Raw genomic sequence first — 20539 nt, 5'->3', positions numbered from 1 at the left:
GAAGCTGATCACCAAATACTTAGCATGGAGATGAAGCTGATCACCAAATACTAAGCAGGGATAAAGCTGATCATCAAATACTAAGCATGGACTTGGAGCTGATCACCAAATACTTAGCATGGAGATGAAGCTGGTCACCAAATACTAAGCAGGGATAAAGCTGATCATCAAATACTAAGCATGGACTTGGAGCTGATCACCAAATACTTAGCAGGGATATAAAGCTGATCATCAAATACTAAGCATGGACTTGGAGCTGATCACCAAATACTTAGCATGGAGATGAAGCTGGTCACCAAATACTAAGCAGGGATAAAGCTGATCATCAAATACTAAGCATGGACTTGGAGCTGATCACCAAATACTTAGCATGGAGATGAAGCTGATCACCATAAAACTAAGCATGGAGATGAAGCTGATCACCAAATACTGCACACAAGTCAAATGAGGTTAGAGGATATGTAGCAATTATTAGGTGAACATACACACATACACTCCACAGTCTTAACCATCCAGTATACCCTTTGCATGAACTTGGCCTTGACTCAGTTTACCTCAGTTTTGTAGGTTTTGATTAAGTGATCAATCATTATGATTAGCATGATGTAAAGCATGCACACACAGATTTACCTGCTGTCATGCTACTTTTACATTCAGGAAGGAGACAGTATGTTTGTTGCTACATGTACATGTATATTACCTCCCATGTTATTTTAATAACCCTTACTTGCAGTAGTTTAGGTGCCTGCTCCCGGGGAGGGGGGCACTGAACGCAAATGGGATTGGGCATGGGCATACAGGTATTTTCACCCAAAAAGACCCCTGTTTTGGACTGTGCAGCTCTGAAAGACCTCTGAATTTACCAAAACAGAATTCCAGTTCTTAAGACCCCTAAGTTGCTCATTCCCTTCATTTCTGGTTTCGCAGATGATTATGAGCAAACTGGGAGACTACTGAACAGGTGTGGATAAAAAGGGAGCTTTAGAGGACAGAATCTGTCATTCTGGAAGGAACGTTTTGTGGAAAATTCACAGTTTTTAAGCTAAGGACCGAAAATTTCAACAATATTGATTAATTACAGTGAGAAATTTTGTTTAAAAAGATGTCATAAAGAATAACAGCATGCTGAAATTGGGTCTTGGGAGTGGGGGATCTTGAATAGGATCTGGAAGAACTGAAAACATGAACGGATACCATGAGAGAGTAGATTTAGACCATGAATTGCTTAGAGAGAGATGCTAATGTGCTGTGAAAAAGGGTGCTAAGCACCGTTAATCCATATTATATCAGGGGAGGTACCTTTTAGGTGTTGGTTGTTTGTGGCTTTCGGGACTATTTAGACCATATACCTTTAATACCACAAAATATGGTTAGGGCTAGGGAGTGATATCAGGTGACCTGTCACATTATACCACAAAATATGGTTATGTCAGGCTCAACAATATGGGGCTAGATATCATTGTACAATGTATGTTATCCGCAGCTTAGTCCGGACAGGATCCTGTGGTCCGGAGCATAGCACTTGCTGTAAATTCATACACTGTTGATGTCGAGACATGTCTCATCGGTCTATGGCACATTGCACTTATACTACTACTATTCGCTGACTCTTCTTGGTTTGTTGAGAACAGCTTGAAATAGTGTTAAGAACACGGCCAAGCTAAGCAAGCTAGTGAAGTACAGAATAATTTGTAGACATGAAATATTCAACATACAAAGCTTATGGTCTGGACAAAGTTTATAACTCCTGAAAGAATATACATTGTTTGTTAATCTGGTACAAATTGAAATCAATTGGACAAGAAATTTAATTCATTAGTAAATTAGGTGTCAAACCTATTAATCCGAGGAAAAGATCCATTATTTTGAAATTGCTTTTTGGCTAATGCTGTTGTTTGTCAAATACACAAAGGTACTAGACTAGTTCATGGTGCTTTAAACAATTTAAAGCAGCAAGCCAACAAATTGCTTTTATTGAATGATGGCATTACTGTATTTGGTTGCCAAACTGTTCACAGTGAAAAACTTTGTAGGTAAGCTTACTGGGTCAACATGTCAAACGTATTCATCAACTTTCTTTGTACTCAGCTATGTGAAAGATCATGGTTAGGTTAAGGATTGTTCAGTGTAATTACAGGCCTACATATTATTATTAAAGTGGGATATTGAATTCAGGTATTTTACAATACCCTTTGCCATGGTAATTGTGTAGAGGAATAAAATGAGTCAAGATTGAATGCTTAAAATGAGTCAAGATTGAATGCTGTGAACAATGTAGGTTCCCATTTAGGATATCTTCACTGTGGGATCAATACTGTTCAAATTCATTGACTGAACAGAACAACCAAGTCAATTTTAGTCAAAAGATAATCTTGTCATGCATTTAGGTGATTATCAGTTTGCATATATAGGGCCTATGTAAAAAGTGACTCTATCCTCTGGAAATGGTCTTTTGTTTCTGCCATATTAATATGCCAGAAAGTTAACTTTTTCTGCATATTCTCTCAAATATTATCAACATTTTGAGATCAATTTCAAAATTAAACAGTTGTGTTCAAGTAATTGCATGCAGGGGCAAGACACAACTGTATGCATAAAATAATTTTGAAAACAATGTTATACAAAATTTTTTTGCAAGTTCAGTAATAGCAGGGCTTATTTATTATTTCTTGGAATACTAGTCATGGTTATTTATGCTAGATGATTCTATGATCTTGAAGCATAATTTTTGATGCATACAATCTCTTGAATGGCAGGCACAGCTTCTTGACCAAGCATAGTTTGATGAACTTATGAACTTGATATTTATTTATCTCTGTATGCCACACTTACAAGTCAAGTTCAACTACAAGCTCTACTTGTACCTCAAATCATGAGGGAATAAGTCTAACCATGATTAGATAATTATTATAGCTATAAAGTGCTGCCCCTAGATATGCATGCCCACAACCCTGGATAGCAAAACTTTTTATTCAGCTACATTAATGCTTCATGTTTATGAAGGATTTTATGTTAGTCTTTGTCAAACATTCCCAAACAATAAATTGGCATGATATTGAATGCTGAAGGGGGGTAGTACTATTTGAATACTGGCATATAGGCCTATCAGACATAGGCCTTGATATAGCACATCAATTGTGCAGAGATTTCTGTACAATTTTGTCTATTTACTGCTCAACAAATGATTAAAAGGTTATAAATAGGTCACAATTTTTTACTGTACTGAAAAGATTCAGCTTTATTTAAATGGCTCCCTACACATGTAATTGGAATTTTAAGCACAAACTAAAAGTGCCCTCCCTTAAAAATTCCACAATTCTTGTTGGGACTTTCAGGGGAGGGAGCTGCGCTCCCTATTGTACATGAAATGTACATGCCCTTGAGTATGCTGTTAGGCAAATCTTAACGGTATTTGCCGGTTTTTTTTTCACGGTAGTTTCTTTAAGTGCGAAAGTAGATATAGCTCTAAAATTAGCACTTTTACATTAGCTTGTATTGAATAGTAATGGCCATATGCCCAGCTTGGACTACTCAAGTTTGTGTGTTAATTAAAACAAGTTTTCCAAATTTGACAGCCTTGGATTAAAGTTTGTTAGTTTAAAATGAACAAACTTGTATCCTACCCTCTCTCTCATATCAGATTTTGACTTTATTAGATCAATTTCACATTTGCTATTTGGATGTTTTTCATGCTTGTTCCAGGAGTGCCATTTGAAAGCTTTTTTTTTTTACTTTAAATGAATTTTAGGGTGTTCTGGTTTAGCAAATGATTGATAGTTCCTTTAGCACAGCGTATGTGCAGATATATTTGTATGTTGTTGTATGATGAAAAGAAGTTCCTGACTTTCTTTACAGCTAGCTATCTAGTCTTGCATACACCCACAAGATGTTACTTGTGTGATGATATATGCCTGAAACTATTGGATGAAAATAGAGCAGGGGATTTCCTTCCTCTATTAACCCAGCTAACTTTTTTTAAATTCTATTTTGCCGTTTTGTTAAATTTGCTTGCATGTATTTTGATATGATGGAAATAAATAAAATATGTATGTAAAAATATGTATGTACTAGGCGGTTACCCGTATTTCGCGGTTCTCGGCTGTCATAGTTATTGGCTTTTGTAGATCTCAAACCTGGGCTTCCTTGGCCAAAGTTACACCCACCGACCAAGTTTGAGCTCCATAAACAATTTGAAATCTTTGTTTTTTGACCTATGACCTCTTAACCGTAGGTCTGACAAAAAGGTCACCGTGGAAACTTTTGTTTGTTAGTCCAAGGTCCACCCACCTACCAATTTTGAGATCCATAGGGACAATTGAAAATTTTGACATTTTTTGACCTATGACCTCTTAACTGTAGATCTGACGAAAAGATCACCGTGGAAACTTTTGTTTGTTAGTCCAAGGTCCACCCACCCACCAAGTTTGAGCTCAATGGGAGCAATTTGAAATTTTACCTTTCTTGACCTTTGACCTCTTAACCGTTGGTCTGTGAAAAGGTCACCGTGGAAACTTTTGTTTGATAGTCCAAGGTCAACACAATGGCATGGCTAGATTTGCCATTTAAACGGCGCTCTTAACTGTAGATCTGACGAAAAGATCACCGTGGAAACTTTTGTTTGTTAGTCCAAGGTCCACCCACCCACCAAGTTTGAGCTCAATGGGAGCAATTTGAAATTTTTACCTTTCTTGACCTTTGACCTCTTAACCGTTGGTCTGACGAAAAGGTCACCGTGGAAACTTTTGTTTGATAGTCCAAGGTCAACACAATGGCATGGCTAGATTTGCCATTTAAAGTATTTGAAATTAGACTTCAATTGAACTTGACCCCGTCCTTGACCTTTGACCTTAAAAAATATAAACTCGTTCTTCCTCATACCAAGCTGCACCCACCCACCAAGTTTGAGCCCCGTATGACCTACGGTGGCCTCACATTAGCAGTCACAGACAAACAGAGAATAGCGTATTATAATATAGATGTAACTACATGCCACCTAGCTGAGGCTAACTGACTGGCTTGTCAGTTGCAAGTCCGCCTAGCAAAACCAACAGTTGAGGTTACAAATGTCACAATGCCGATGTTTCATACATCAAAATTCCTAGCTTTTAGACTTGGCTGGTATTCCTTGGCCTAATAGGAATATTTTTTTATTAAAGACAATTGTTGAACCTGGGAACATAATGGGAGCAACAAGCAAATTTTGGCAGATGATAAACTGTCATAGATGTACCTTTTGCATTGATGAGGTTGGTACTCCGTTTACTGAAAAGTCAAACTACATTGTACATGAATAAGGCCATTGTAGTTTAAATGATTGTGAAAAGGAACTGGTTGGCTCTTGTGATAATTCATGTGCAATTATTTGGCTCACATAAAATTAGCTCTTTTCCTAAAGTTATTTTCATTACATTTTCCCTTTTGATACCTCTCCCTCACTCCTTTTTTGTCCAAGCTGAACATTTTAGGGGGTTTGACCCAGGGTAGGTTGATTTTTGAACCCCTTGATCCTCCAACCTACATACATGTACCATTGTACCTGACCTGAAAGCCATACAAAATCTGATTAAAAGCAATACATAATTTGCAAACCTTCAAAATCAAATTTGACATTGATTTCGTGATAATTAGCTGTAACTGAAGCATAGATCCTTCTGAAATTGATTTCATTCCTCACTCAGAGTTGAAAAATGACAAATTCCTGTGAAAGATTAGGACTGAAGATTTTGAAAATGATCAAAGCCAAAGAATATACATCCTGTGATAATACAATTTTAATGTGTGAGAAATGCAACTGACAGATTCTGTTTCTTGTATGTACCTTCCATAGTTTGAGCACCATAGTGCTTTCGGCTGCGTGCTGTCAGTGATGCGAGTGCGAATGTCATTGGGCGCAGCTTTAAATTGTGAACATTTGCGCAAAATCTTGAGTGAGCTGCTAAAACACATACCCCCTCATTGAAAGATGCAGATCTGTAAAACAGCTGCCTCCATGCACTGATGCCACTAATTACAATAGGCCAAATGTACTAAAAGTAGTATCAAATGGGCTTCGTTCTGCGTGCGCGCACATAGTGATTTTTGGCAAAAAGAGGGAGCCACTTGGAGCATTAAACGGGGAAATGAGAGAAGTGAGCAGGATTTTGGCATGGTGTACTCCCCCTTCATTCTGATTTCCTGACTTGACAAATATTAACATACAGAAAAGGTCACTGTGGAAAGGAAACATATTTGATATGATATGATCATGACAAGCACTTTTTGGAATTAAAGAGAGAGGTCAGACACAGATGGAATACAATTTGATTCCCAAGATGGCTACAACCGTCTGATAAGCAGTGTTGTAGGACTCGAGTCCTGGACTCAGACTCAAGTCTACCATACAAGGCATTAGCCAGAGCAGAGGGGTGTCTTTAGGGTGTCCAAAATGTTCAAAAATACCTTATTCTACAAAATCAGGGTGTCCACTTCCTATTCACTCCATTATAAAAATCAGAATTTTAGGGTGTCCAAGTTTAAAACAGGGTGTCCAAATGACACCTCTCTGGTTAATGCCTTGCTACCATAGGGCGTTTTATAAACATGCTATTCCTTGAGAACTACTAAAACCCGGGTATAGCTTTATTTAGGGATTGCTACGGTCAAAACAACCTGTAATTTCTCAAGTGAATCACTATCAAGTAAAGATCTAATAGCAGCCTTTGCATCGGGGCCTGAGATTGGAATTCCAGTTTCCTTTCTCACGAAGTAAGGGCTAAGAGTAAAATTGTACAATTGTGTTTGGGAGTGGCCTTCTCTCTTTTCTCTTTTTCCTAGCTATATTTTCTTCCATTTCTTGCTTTGTTTATCAAAGCTATCTAGGCCAACATGTATATATTAGCCTACACTGGCTATTCAGGCTTGTGCATTTGTATGAGCTTGGAACGGTCCATGGTTTTCCGTGGATTAGCATGTGTTCCTCACGGACCAACCTGGGTAAACAAACAAACAAACAAACAAGCAAATGAAATGTAAGACTGTACAAATGTAGTGGAGATGGATATCAAAACATTGCAGGAGGTTTGGCAAATACTCATTTCAACATGCATCTAGGCTAGTGGGAATTTTAAGGAAGCCATGATAAGGGCATATGGCCAACATAAAGAGTCACAAGTAATGAATAAGGCCACGAAACAAAAACATTTACAGGCAGATGGACTTCCAAGTAGGATCGGCCGTTCTGGATTTTTTTTTCTGGAAGTTAAAACGACCCTATTTAAAATATCACCAAAAGCTTGTTCAAAATGTGGCAAAAATTTGATTTGTTTTTGCAAACATATTTTTTCAGTCAAAATTAATCAATTTTGGCCCAAAACGGCTGATTTTACATTATATTAGCAGAAAGTTACAGAAAAAGAAACTCCCAAAATGCAAAATCTGGGTCGGTCGGGCCTGTAAAACGGTTTGTTTTTACGTTGCCTATTGGGGGAATTTTCAGCATGAGGACACAAGTTACATAACATATGTTACATAAATCTTACAATTTTTTGTTGTTTACTTTTATAAAATGTTGTTCAGAGATAAATTTGATTGCATTGCAGTATTGACTCTGGAGAATGTGAATAGGGATATCCCTGATAATATGAGGGATTTAAGGCATCAAACTTTCAGGTGAACCCAGGCACTAACACTTCCTCTCAAGAGAAAATAATACACAGTATGACTGAGTCTTCAAAGACTCATTTGTGCTCATAGTCATATGATACATACACACATTTTATATCCCTTGGAAAATTTGTAGATACAATGTAGAAAGGTAAAATGTAGGTAAATTTTGAAACAATCACTGAAGGACTGAGTCAATTTTGATTAATTCACATTTATGCCAACAAAGGGATTTATATATGATTTTAAGGAGTATATTTAACTCAAGGTTATGAATGTGCATACTATTTGAAATTATGCACTTTTGATATGCTAAAACATGGAAAATGTAGAGTTCCGATTTTTCTCCCCCCCCCCCCATAATTTAATATTGATATTTTTATTACAATTTTTTTAATTAAAAAATTATTAGAAAGGAAACATACACAATATTAAGAGCAGTCTGTTTGTGTTTTTAATTGACTGGCCAACTCCGATTTAAGAGTTTTTGAAGGTTTAAAATACAATATCTTTTTTTGGGGGGGGTAATGGAATCAAGTAATAATCCTGATGAGATTCCTGGAATAACCAGATGCCAATGGCCAATGTACACCAATATAATCACCTTTCATTTACAGGTGAAATTATTTTTAAAATTTGGGTTGTAGTTTACCAATCCTAACTGATCCGGGAGGCAGCCCACCTGAAACATAGGTCACACTTCCTAGCTGTTTCCTTCATGTTAATGTACAAGGTTACATTGTTTTTTCCTCCTCTAATAATTGAGCCATAACATATGGATCATTTCAAATTCCATTTTTTGTGTGAATATTTTGCACAAAAATGTTTTTGTATTTTGAGACGAAATCAATAGATCAAAAAAATAATTCAAAATTAAGCATAAATCTAGTGGTTATGAGTGAATAATTGATTGAACAATTAGCAATTGAGAGAAGGGGAAGTAGAAAAGGAGAAAGTGAGGGAACGAGTGGGCATATTGGGCAGTGAAAACGTTGCACATAAAGAACTTATGACATGATAGCAACCATAATAGTCAAGGTGGACTTCATCAGTATGTGCACTTGAACCAGGAAATAAAAAATGACAGTGGTGAAAAATAATATTGAATTAATTAATCATCTTTTCATTATTGTCAAGGTTTAACATATTCACCAGTTTCCTTTTCTAATAAATTTCATTTTGTCTGGAGCTGTATTAGCATTTTACCATAATTTTCCCTTTTTAAATAATCAAAACAGAAGAAATATATTGTGGCTATATTATACTGGGCATGTACAGGTTATGCAGATTTTGGTATCAGGTGAAAGCTCATCTTTTTCTCATTAACATACTAAAATTTAGCTTTCTAAATCGGTATATTTCTGAAGAAATCATTAAATAACTGTCTAATTAGTCTCAATTGTTTGATGATATCTTCAGAAATACACTGATTTGGAACTCCTAATTTTAATATGTTAATGAGAAAAATAGGAGCATTCATTGATATCAGTTTATTACATCTTGATCACGCTGTATGAATATCAGTAATTCCATAAGCAATTAGTCACATTTACGAGGAACATTTATGTGTTCTTTTTGCATGAATGCTTGAAAGGGATGACATATTATGTTATAAGTTTTAAAGAATTTGATTTTCCAAATATATCGGGTCACCTTCCTTTAACTGTATCAGATATATCTAACCTTTGTCATTTTGTCATTTCCTTTCTTTTTTACCACAGACTTCCATTTTACTACGAGGCCAAGATTCTGTTTATATTCTGGTTGATCTCCCCTTGGACAAAAGGTGCTACATATCTCTACCGTAAATTTGTACATCCAACACTCACCAAAAGAGAACAGGTATAAATGTGTTGTCATTCATTCAGTGTGTGACCATACTTAAACAAGTGGGCTGAAATGTTTTCAAAGCTCAGCATGGATATTTTCCATTAAAAGGGATGATAAAGACTTTTCTTGAGACAGATTGATTGATTATTACTGTCTAGAGCTACAGATGAAATATGTACCATAATTCAAAATATCAATTTAGTACAATTTTCCTGTCAAAATATCGCACATTATAAAAGTGTGGGCTTAATATCCCATTTGTGAAGAATGGTCACATACATATACGATATGCCTTATAATACCCTTAAGTAGAATATGTAATGGAATGGCGAGACCAAGAGATTTAAAGGGATGAACAGACATCTTCCAAGGAGCAGTCAAGAGGATTGGGGTCTTCCATATTTATGGGAGGAACTCTTGAGTTGTAGTATGACAGGTTTCCAAAAGAAATTGTGTCTGGCGATATCAGAGGATGCATTTAAGTCGACATTATCACTTCTGAAATAATCAGTAATTTGACTTTGGAAACAAACAAAAACACATCTTAAAGGCAGGTAACTCTATTAGTTTAGATATGAATTGTCTTCAAACTTTCATGCAATGTCAAATATTGATCCCTTTATGCATCTATGAGAGAAAACAAGAACATTTTCAGCGTAAATGTGACTAATTAGCCCAATTAGCAAGTCGGTACGTTGGTATGCATGAATTGCATTCTGGTTCGGCATCCCGAAACAACACTGGCATAACTGCCTTACTCATCAACAATGAGAACAATCCTCGGATGAGGCTGTCAATCGGGCTACGGACCTTTAAAATGAAAAGAAATTACAACAGTTAGTGCTTTAATCTTGGTGTCATTTCCAAACATCAAAATTGGTCTTTAAATTTTGAGAGAAATGTCAATTTTCATATCTTGGCTCGTGTGTACTCTTGTGATGATGAACTGTTTTGTGGGTTGACATAACCACCAACTATCTCAAAATATTTCAATATTTTAAAATGGACCTTAAGAGTTAGATAAATGTTCTCCAGAAAATTGGTATATAGATTTTCATATTTTCTACTCCTCTTTTCTGCCTGAATGATTAATATTCCAACACCTCTGCCTATCAAAGCAAATCTGGACCAGGAGCCACACATTTGGAAAAAGCAGCTCCTGGTCCAGTGATTATCTAGTGAAGCAGGAGCCATTTAAAGAGCTTGTGCTCATTAAATACAGGCTCTATTTAAAAAAATGTAGAGCTTGGTTCATAAGATTTTGGTGTGTACCAGGAGCCAAAATGTTATGACCATCTGGTAAATGGCTCCTGCAGGGGTGCCTGGTTATTTTGAAGCTTGCCCATCTTGAATTCATTTTGTGATAGATGTGGTAATTGTAATTTTTTATTTAATAATGAATATTCCTCCAGCTTCAAAGGTGTAACTTTCTTCACTCACCTATATTTGAACTTGAATAACCTTTATTCAATTATGTGTATCCTCTATTAAACACTTTGGCCAAGCACAGGCTTGACATTTGGTCAAGCAAGTGATACCATGTACAAATTGGTTAATCCTTAAAGTATTACATGGAATTATATTTAAGGTGTGCATTTGTGAATCTAATTAATGATACTAGCCTATCAAAGTGAATATCCTGTCAACAATAACAGGCCTATCGGGTTAGTCTCTGTATTAGTCACAAGCTTGTACACAAAAATATCTATAATAATAATGGGTGAAGTGTGAAGGAATATTGTGCAGCAACAAAAATGTTTGGCAAAAACTATGACAAAGTGTGCAGATTAAAATAAAATATTCAGTTATGACTTTGCATTATTCACTCAAATCACAGAGCAATGTTGAAGATGGAAAATTAATGTGTATAGTGTGTCAATTACAATAATTTATATGCCTATATGTTACATCAAGTGACATAAAATGTGTATTATATTGCGAATTTCAAAAAATCAAAATTATTTGATATCAGAAGGACATTTCCCATATTCAGAATGCAATTCGATATGTCTGACATGCTCTCATGTCCCACAAAAAATACTGCACAAATGTTGCTATTCGATTCCTTAAGGGCTGGGGTATGAGCGTTTGGACAGTATTTATTTTGGGACATTAGAGCACATCAGACATATCGAATTGCATTCTGAATCTGAAGAATGTCATTCTGATATCAAATAATTTTGATTTTTGAAATTAATTTAATACACATTTTATGGCAAATCATTAAAATTGATATTTTTGATATTTAACAGTACTTGAAGTAAACTTTATAAATCTGATGATTTATACTTAAAGTGTATGTAGGTGGGATGAAAAGCCGACGATCAATTGAAAATTTTGACCTTTCGTATTGAAGATATGGATTTTTTCCCAAAACACCAAAAAAAATTGGGTCTTTTTGTGAAAAAAATCCATCTATCTTCAATATGAAAGGTCAAAATTTTCAATTGACCGTCGGCTTTTCCTCCCTGCTACATACACTTTAAGAATATATCATTAGATTTAAATAATTAACTTCGAGGACTGTTATGATATATCAAAAATTTGAAAAATATCGAATTTTTATAATTTGTCATAAAATTTGAATTATATCGTGATTTTCAAAAAATGAAAATTATTTGATATCAGAAAGACATGCTTCGTATTCAGAATGCAATTCGATAAAAAAAAAAAAATACTGTCGAAACGCATAATAAACGCTCATTTTAGATCCCTTAATGATCTATTAATACTAATTTCCTCTCCATGAAGGGTCCTCTAACATATGTTCTTAAAATAATAATCTCTAGCAATAATTGTTTTCTCAGCAAACAAATTATGTGGATAAGATTATATTACATTCCATACACACCCATGATAGGTTAGTCCTAGATACAGTTCTTGAAAGAAGGCAAGCTCTTCTTGGTATTAGGTTGTTATCTCAAAGCGATGTGCAGAAAAAGATAGCTAAAGATGCATTGTACTTCTGCTATCAGTTATTCACCTTTTGAATATACCTCCAGTAACTTTTACATGTTGTTCAATTGTCAGAAGGAAAAATAATTTGATGTAATTTTGTATTTTGTAGGCAGTGAACTTCTTATGTGCATGTGTGGCATGATGCCATGCACATTTATTGATGTATTGGATATGTCCATTTTCTCTAATAATAATGTTACCAAAATATAGATACATGACCATTGTCATAATGACCTCTCACTCCCAGAGAAAGGCTATATAGTGGGGTGGCATGGCTCTTTCTGGGGTACAACTATTCTCAGAGATCGGCCAATCCTTCATGTACATGTAATTATTTTGTGTAAGCTAATCCTAACCCTAATCCTAACCCTAAACTAACCCTAACCCTAACCTAATTTCGTGTATAATTACATGAAGGAGTAACCCAGAGATCACAGGCAGCAAAATGAAGTTGTTTTGAAGCCAATAGCAAACTGACCTACCAAAGCATGGTAGATTTTTATAAGGCAGGGGTGTGAGTGACCATGTAAAAGAGCTGAAAAAGAGCTACTTTTTGTACAGAGCAAATGCACAAAAAATCACATGAAAAAAATCACAAAAAAAAAGCTGAAATCAACTTACAAGCTGATAGAGGAACCTTAGATTTGTTTCTATAGCAAAATTACTGGGTGTAATCTGGGTACAATCTGGGTACAGCCGCTTGTGCGATATATATCAACATGATCAAAGATAAAAATAATAACAACACAATTATATGCATCCTGTGAGTGGACCCAAAGCAGAATATATATAGCCTTTATTTGAATGTGCCGAGACTTTTGACATAGCATGCATAGCGCTCTTTGAAATCACTAAGGTTATTTAAATAGCATCAGTTGAACCTGAAGGAAATGCACATAAATTGAGTAATTATTTTAATCACTCTCCATTACAAACTCTTAACCTATTTTATTGAGCATGAAGTCCTTTTCAAAACAAAGCATCTGTAAAGTGTCTTAGGCTGTCAAACTTGCACTCCCATACAGAGATGGAAGGAAGAAGGAAATATGGACGTGTACATGTACGAATTAAATAATATCTGGGGAAGAGAAATTGAGCTTATCATGACATCAAGCATGCCTTTAAACCCCGGCCTTAAACTACCCCATCTTGCCTGAGCAAGTTGTGTTGGTAAAAATTCATGTCAAACATACATGCTTTCACTTTGTCTGAGCTTTGAATATATGTAGAGTCATGCCATTCAATTCTAAAATCTGCAGCCCTGTCTGAAAAGGTTGTAGCTTTGCATTTAATTTATATATTCTGCATGTTCAATGCTGAGTGCTTGGAATCCCTGAATTAGTGTTACATACGACATTTGGGGGTTTGACAGTTTCTTATACCAGTAATTTGGGCAGTAATCGCAAATTGAAATTGTACACTATACCAACTAGTTGTGCAGGCTGTATACTATCATAATGATTGGTACCCATCTGTTATCAAATGCAACATTGGATCTTCTTACAATGCCCAGGATTTATAGTTTTATGATTGTATAATAACATTCATCTATAAATGTATGTTGCATTTTGATGGCAGGTTTGTCCACCTTTTGATACAGCCTGAAAATCACATGTTTTGAAACAAGATTACACTATGAGAGCTAGTCACTTCATAGAACTCTTTTACCCAATGGAAAGAAGCTCAAAAAGAGGCCTATATTTTTTAGAATTCAAGATATGAAAAGGACTAGTATTAAGTAAAATGATGAGGGTGGGGTAGGTATAGGAAGAGTTTACTAGACATGAGCTCAAGCATGGGCTCATTGCAATGATCCAGTACATTATGATTGATGGCAATCTATACATGTATGTCTGTCACAAAACTGTGTTCAGTCTGAATGCTCTTTGAAAAGCGAGGATTGGATGCCTTGGATGGTAATATGAGGCAAAATGGTCTCAATTCCAGTTGACATGGTTCATAAACCTCATACAACAATCATATGTTGGCCTACATATCAAAATTTTGAGAGGATGAATTGTTGTACCCAATACTTTTAAAGGTCATTCTGTGAATGTACAAACAATTGTGTCATGGCAAAATTGGGGATGAATTTGTTAGCAAATTCAGGGATTGGAATCAAGACAGTTCACTGGATTTCCCCACGTTTTTGCTCGAGAAACAGCCTTGCTTAAGCAAAAAGCCCTGTTTGTTGACGTGCGCAATGTGGTGTAATACAACATCCCAAAATATCATCTCTGTTAAAATGATTAGCTAGTATGTAGCTATTGATATCCTCGACACAATTGAGACAGACAAGGAGTGTTGAGCACAGATAACTACTACACATGTCTGCATACCATCCTACATTTGTGATATATGGAATGGGGACATAATCACATCATTTGAATTAAAGCAACACTGGGAACACTGCAGCCAAATTATACTTTGATCAGCTTGTAATCGGCGTGTCTTATAACATAGCGGATTGATAACAAAATATTTTATTTTGAGAATGCTCTTGTGACATCTTGCCAGAGCTTCATGAATTGTTAATGCAAGTCCTATAATTTGTCTACTTTTTTTCACACACAAAATATAGACAAGACAGCAGATCAGTTAATAGCACTCTTAACATGGGTCTAGTAAAAGCCTAACATTTCCGGCCTATTACGATTTACGAGGTGATCAAACTATATATACCTACATACCAAATAACAATTAACATGAACATTACAAGGGAACAAACCAAAAGATTAATGAAACACTATAAAGAAAACTGGTTTTGTAAGGGAGGGAGGGGTTTAATATTATTGATTACATTGCTGTGTAATGGCAGGAGCCTTAATTTCAATAATTGCTCATTTTATGCTACATTTTCTTGAGGTATATGATGAGTTGCCCTCATCTCATCTTTATAGTTAAATACTTTTGGATTATACAAGAACTTTTGCAAATTATAGTTACATATTTGTAGGGCTTCATCAACCTTTTAGTTTGTCTCTAAAATGAAGAAGGAAAATGTGATCCATTGACTTGAAGGCAAATTTTCTGTACTCTGTCTGAGGAAGGGGGAAGGGCAACAAAGTAAACTCTGGTTTCCTTCCTTTCTCATATGATCCTTCACAGGGCTATTCCAGTTGAAATTTATACACCCTCTATGGAGGACATAACCTTGCCTCCAACTCAGGGGTGTGAATTTCAAATGGAGTTACCTGAATGGGTGACTCTATTTGAAATCTGCACCCTGTTTGTTGGAAATGAAGGTTATATCTTCCATAGGGGGTGTATGGATTTCAACTGGAATAGCCCATTGCAGCATTGATCAAAGCATTGTGTATGTTATTTTTGAATTTATTTTGATGTAATTTTGAAATGAATTTTATTTGCTCCTATATCACTACACAGGGAAAGAGCATTTTATAAGGATAAAAAATGACAACTCATTTGAATGAGCCTGATCAATAAAGAACATATCTTGACTTATTTCGTCTAAATGATTTTTGTTTTCTTTGTTTGTTCCATTTCAGGAGATAGATGATTACTTAGCACAAGCCAGCGACAAGGGGCTGAAAGCGATCAAGAAAGTTGGTCAAAATGGACTGACAATCGCTGCTAATGCTGTCATGCAGTCAGCTATGAAGGTAAACATAATTCCAGAGTGTTTTAAATGGGATTTACCATGTGTCTGTAAGCATTGCTATATATGGTCATCATCTGTCAACTGCATTCACATAAATTAATGTGTTCAGGATAATGCAGACATGGTGTAAAATATAAAATACAGCTGACACATAGGAAAGAACATCATCCAAGATACAGACTGACAGACAGATGCGAGTACATTGATGGACAGGGTGACAGATGGATGAACACACACACATTTATCAAACACTTTTTAATTTCAATTATCTCTCTAGCTCTCTCTATCTCGCTTTCTCTCTCGTTCTTTATATTTCTCCCTTTCTCTCAGTCACTCACTCTCTCTGGGACTTCCGTCTCTGTAAAGCTGAATTTATACCATGGCCCTCACTTCATGTAACCGGCTCCGTGGAAAGGCATGCTTGTTGGCAAACTTTGAAAACACCCACTTTTGCAGCTCATTTCGCTAAGTTTTTAGTGGGAAACAACCCTGTTTTCTAGGGATATCACTTTTTTTTTTTTTTGCCTTTCAACAATACCCATTTTTTTCGCTAAAAAATAATGATCTACGCATAGCCAACTTAAAATGAAGAGGCATTTTTTGCATTGCATAATTAATGTGATTATTCTGCAGGCTGGACCATCATTTCTGTAAGGTGTAAGTGAAGAATAATGAAACTGCAAAGCTGAATTTATACCATGGCCCTCACTTCATGTAACCGGCTCCGTGGAAAGGCATGCTTGTTGGCAAACTTTGAAAACACCCACTTTTGCAGCTCATTTCGCTAAGTTTTAGTGGGAAACAACCCTGTTTTCTAGGGATATCACTTTTTTTTTTTTTTTGCCTTTCAACAATACCCATTTTTTTCGCTAAAAAATAATGATCTACGCATAGCCAACTTAAAATGAAGAGGCATTTTTTGCATTGCATAATTAATGTGATTATTCTGCAGGCTGGACCATCATTTCTGTAAGGTGTAAGTGAAGAATAATGAAACTGCAATGATTTATGGGTCATTCCATATGAAATCAAGGAGTCGCCCCACCTGACCCCCTCAGATTTGCTTTATATTTTAGTCATATGTTGTACCTGTAAAAATATTAAAAACCTGCAAATTTGAGGTCTGTAGCTCTTACGGATTTTCTGTGGCAGCCATTTAAAGTTGGAGTAGGGGGTCTAAATTTGGACCCAAAAGTTGTCCTTTAAATAAATTTCATCTTTGGGAGTCTGTGCCTTCTTTATAAAAAGAAAGAGAGGTCTGAAACTTTGTATACACACTAACTGCATGCCCAAAAAAAAAAAAAAATAAAAAATAAAAAAATTCTGTAATTGCGTGTTGTGTCACGGGGTCATTAAATATGCAAGAAAAAATGTAATGTTTTGTAAACTGGTAAGTTTAGCCCCCCTAAATTCACATTTTTGGTCAGATTAATTATTTTTTGTTGTCACTGATGCTATATATAGGATAAATACAATGCATATCCAAAAAATTGAGGTCACAACTCATTTACATTTCGAACAGCGCCCTCGCGAAGATGAAATTTATTGCAAATTCAACATTTTCAGGGGGCCCAAAGTCGATGTGGTCCACCTTCAAAATTGATAAAACATCACTTTTATATAACTACTAGTCTTAAATTACAACTTTGCTAAGTCCCAGTAATTGTATAGGTTGACTTCATATAAAATGACAAGCCCAAAGTTGACCATTTTCTTATGATTGCATGTAGTGCAAATGTGCGAATTCGGAAGGCTTGAAAGTCAAATTGGCCACAATATTAAAAATAAATGATTAGATGAGTAGTTATTGGCCCTATTTACTTTTATTTCCATTTCATTTTCAATATATACAGATTTTCTATGGTAGCCATTTACAGTTGGAGTAGGGGGATCTAAATTTGGACCCAAAAGTTGCCCTTTGAATAAATTTCATCTTTGGGAGCCTGTACCTTCCTAATAAAAAGAGAGAGAGGTCTGAAACCTTGTATACACACTAACTGCATGTCCAATTTGTCAACAAGTAAAAAAAAAATGTCTGTAATTGCGCATTGTGTCACAGGGTCATTAAATATGAAAAAAAAAATGTAATGTTTTGTATACTGGCAAGTTTAGCCCCCTAAATTCACATTTTTGTTAGATTAATTGTTTTTGTTGTCACTGATGGGATATATAGGACAAATACAATGCATATCCAAGACATTGAGGTGACCATTTATTTACATTTCAACAGCGCCCTCGCGAAGATGAAAATTAATCCAAATTCACCATTTTCAGGGGGCCCAAAGTCGATGTGGTCAACCTTCAAAATTCATAAAACATCACTTTTATATGACTACTAGTCTTAAATTGCAACTTTGCTCAATCCCAGTAATTTTATAGATTGACTTCATATAACACGACAAGCCCAAAGTTGACCATTTTCTTTATGATTGCATGTACTGCAAATGTGCCGAATTCGGAAGGTTTAAAAGTCAAAATGGCCACAATATTGAAAATAAATGACTAGATGCATAGTTATTGGCCCTATTTACTTTTATTTCTATTTTATTTTCAATATCGGGGCCAATTTGACTTTCAAGCCTTCCGAATTGGCACATTTGCACTACATGCAATCATAAGAAAATGGTCAACTTTGGGCTTGTCATTTTATATGAAGTCAACCTATACAATTACTGGGACTTAGCAAAGTTGTAATTTAAGACTAGTAGTTATATAAAAGTGATGTTTTATCAATTTTGAAGGTGGACCACATCGACTTTGGGCCCCTGAAAATGTTGAATTTGCAATAAATTTCATCTTCGTGAGGGCGCTGTTCAGAAATATAAATGAGTTGTGACCTCAATTTTTGGATATGCATTGTATTTATCCTATATATAGCATCAGTGACAACAAAAAATAATTAATCTGACCAAAAATGTGAATTAAGGGGGGCTAAACTTACCAGTTTACAAAACATTACATTTTTCTTGCATATTTAATGACCCCGTGACACAACGCGTAATTACAGAATTTTTTTTTTTTAGTTTTTGACAAATTGGGCATGCAGTTAGTGTGTATACAAAGTTTCAGACGTCTCTTTCTTTTTATAAAGAAGGCACAGACTCCCAAAGATGAAATTTATTTAAAGGACAACTTTGGGTCCAAATTTAGACCCCCCTACTCCAACTTTAAATGGCTGCCACAGAAAATCCGTAAGAGCTACAGACCTCAAATTTGCAGGTTTTTAATATTTTTACAGGTACAACATATGACTAAAATATAAAGCAAATCTGAGGGGGTCAGGTGGGGCGACTCCTTGATTTCATATGGAATGACCCTTATGCAAGTGATTTGTAAACAAACAAAAAATTTCACAAACATGTGCTTTAAAAATTACCCCTATTTGGTGTTTTAAGAATCGCATTATTATCACCCCTAATTTCACAAATTTCTGACGTGCATGCCTACCTGCGGATACAGGGAGTGTAAGAGCAATAGTTTTTGCAGAAAAGCGAAACTGTATGCATACTCTATGTGCAAAGGTAACATTGCTTTTGCATAATGAGCATGTACAATGTATGTGATTGGCTATTCTGCAAACTCGATTGAGTATAAATTTAACTTTTCTCACACTCTATCTCTCTCTGTCTCACTTTCACTCTGGCTGTCTTGTCTGTCTCTGTCTGTCTGTCTGTCTGTCTGTTTCTTCTTTACTCAAATTTAAGTATCTCATGCTATTTTGCTCTGATTCTTACTGTGAATACTCATATATTGTCTTTCAAATCCCAGGGGGGGGGGGGCTTCTCAACTTTGGTTTGGGTTGGGATGTGTGGCTGTTACTCTGAAAAACTACCCAACTTGAAACCAAATTTGATGACAAACATACCCAAAATTATATCAATTTTTGGAACTTTTTAGCAAATTTTGCTTTAAAAAAGATGAAAAATTTGCACTTTTTCAAGGAAATTTTTGAAAAAACACCATTTCCTAAACCAAATTTTAATGAAATCGAGGGCTAACAATATCCAAATGGCTGAAAATACTCCTTTGGTCTAAACTAAATGGCTGAAAAGCACCCCGAATCTGCCGCACATCCCTGTACCTTCATTTCCACTGAAGACACCCCTCCCCTCCTCTCAATTATCCCAATCTCCCATGGTACCAATAATGACAAAAACACTTTGTTTTTGAGATGTGTACGTCATAGTCTTCTTCAGAAGTGAAGAACAGAATATAATTAGATTATTCCAACCTCCATGTGAACCCTATCCTCCTGACACAATTAATAACAGTAGGCCTACCACTGAGAACAAAAGAAAAAGAAAGGAAAATTTGTGACCCAATACAACAAGTTGAATTTTGAAAATATTTCATATCTTAATTTTTACATCATTTAGAATACATGAAAAGAGCCGATGGGCCTATCATACTGGACTGTCAAATGTAATGCTTTTCAGTGACAAATTGTTTTGGTATAATTTTGCCATCTTATCTTTACTTGTATTTCAA

At 35.6% G+C, this 20539-nt stretch overlaps 1 protein-coding gene across 5 annotated transcripts in view; it reads left to right on the top strand.

Moving 5' to 3' along the window:
* The window catches only part of LOC140148470 (uncharacterized), a 79433-nt gene that overhangs the window by 41229 nt on the left and 17665 nt on the right, over nucleotides 1-20539 (top strand). For all 5 annotated transcript variants that reach the window (XM_072170443.1, XM_072170446.1, XM_072170445.1 and 2 more), the window contains exons 4-5: nucleotides 9363-9483; nucleotides 15939-16052. In XM_072170443.1, the coding sequence (XP_072026544.1) occupies nucleotides 9363-9483; nucleotides 15939-16052 (235 nt within the window). The remainder of the gene's footprint in view (nucleotides 1-9362; nucleotides 9484-15938; nucleotides 16053-20539) is intronic.

The sequence above is a fragment of the Amphiura filiformis genome, chromosome 3 (assembly GCF_039555335.1).
Source record: "Amphiura filiformis chromosome 3, Afil_fr2py, whole genome shotgun sequence".
NCBI lineage: Eukaryota > Metazoa > Echinodermata > Ophiuroidea > Amphilepidida > Amphiuridae > Amphiura > Amphiura filiformis.
This window is presented reverse-complemented; position numbering and strand designations above follow the sequence as displayed.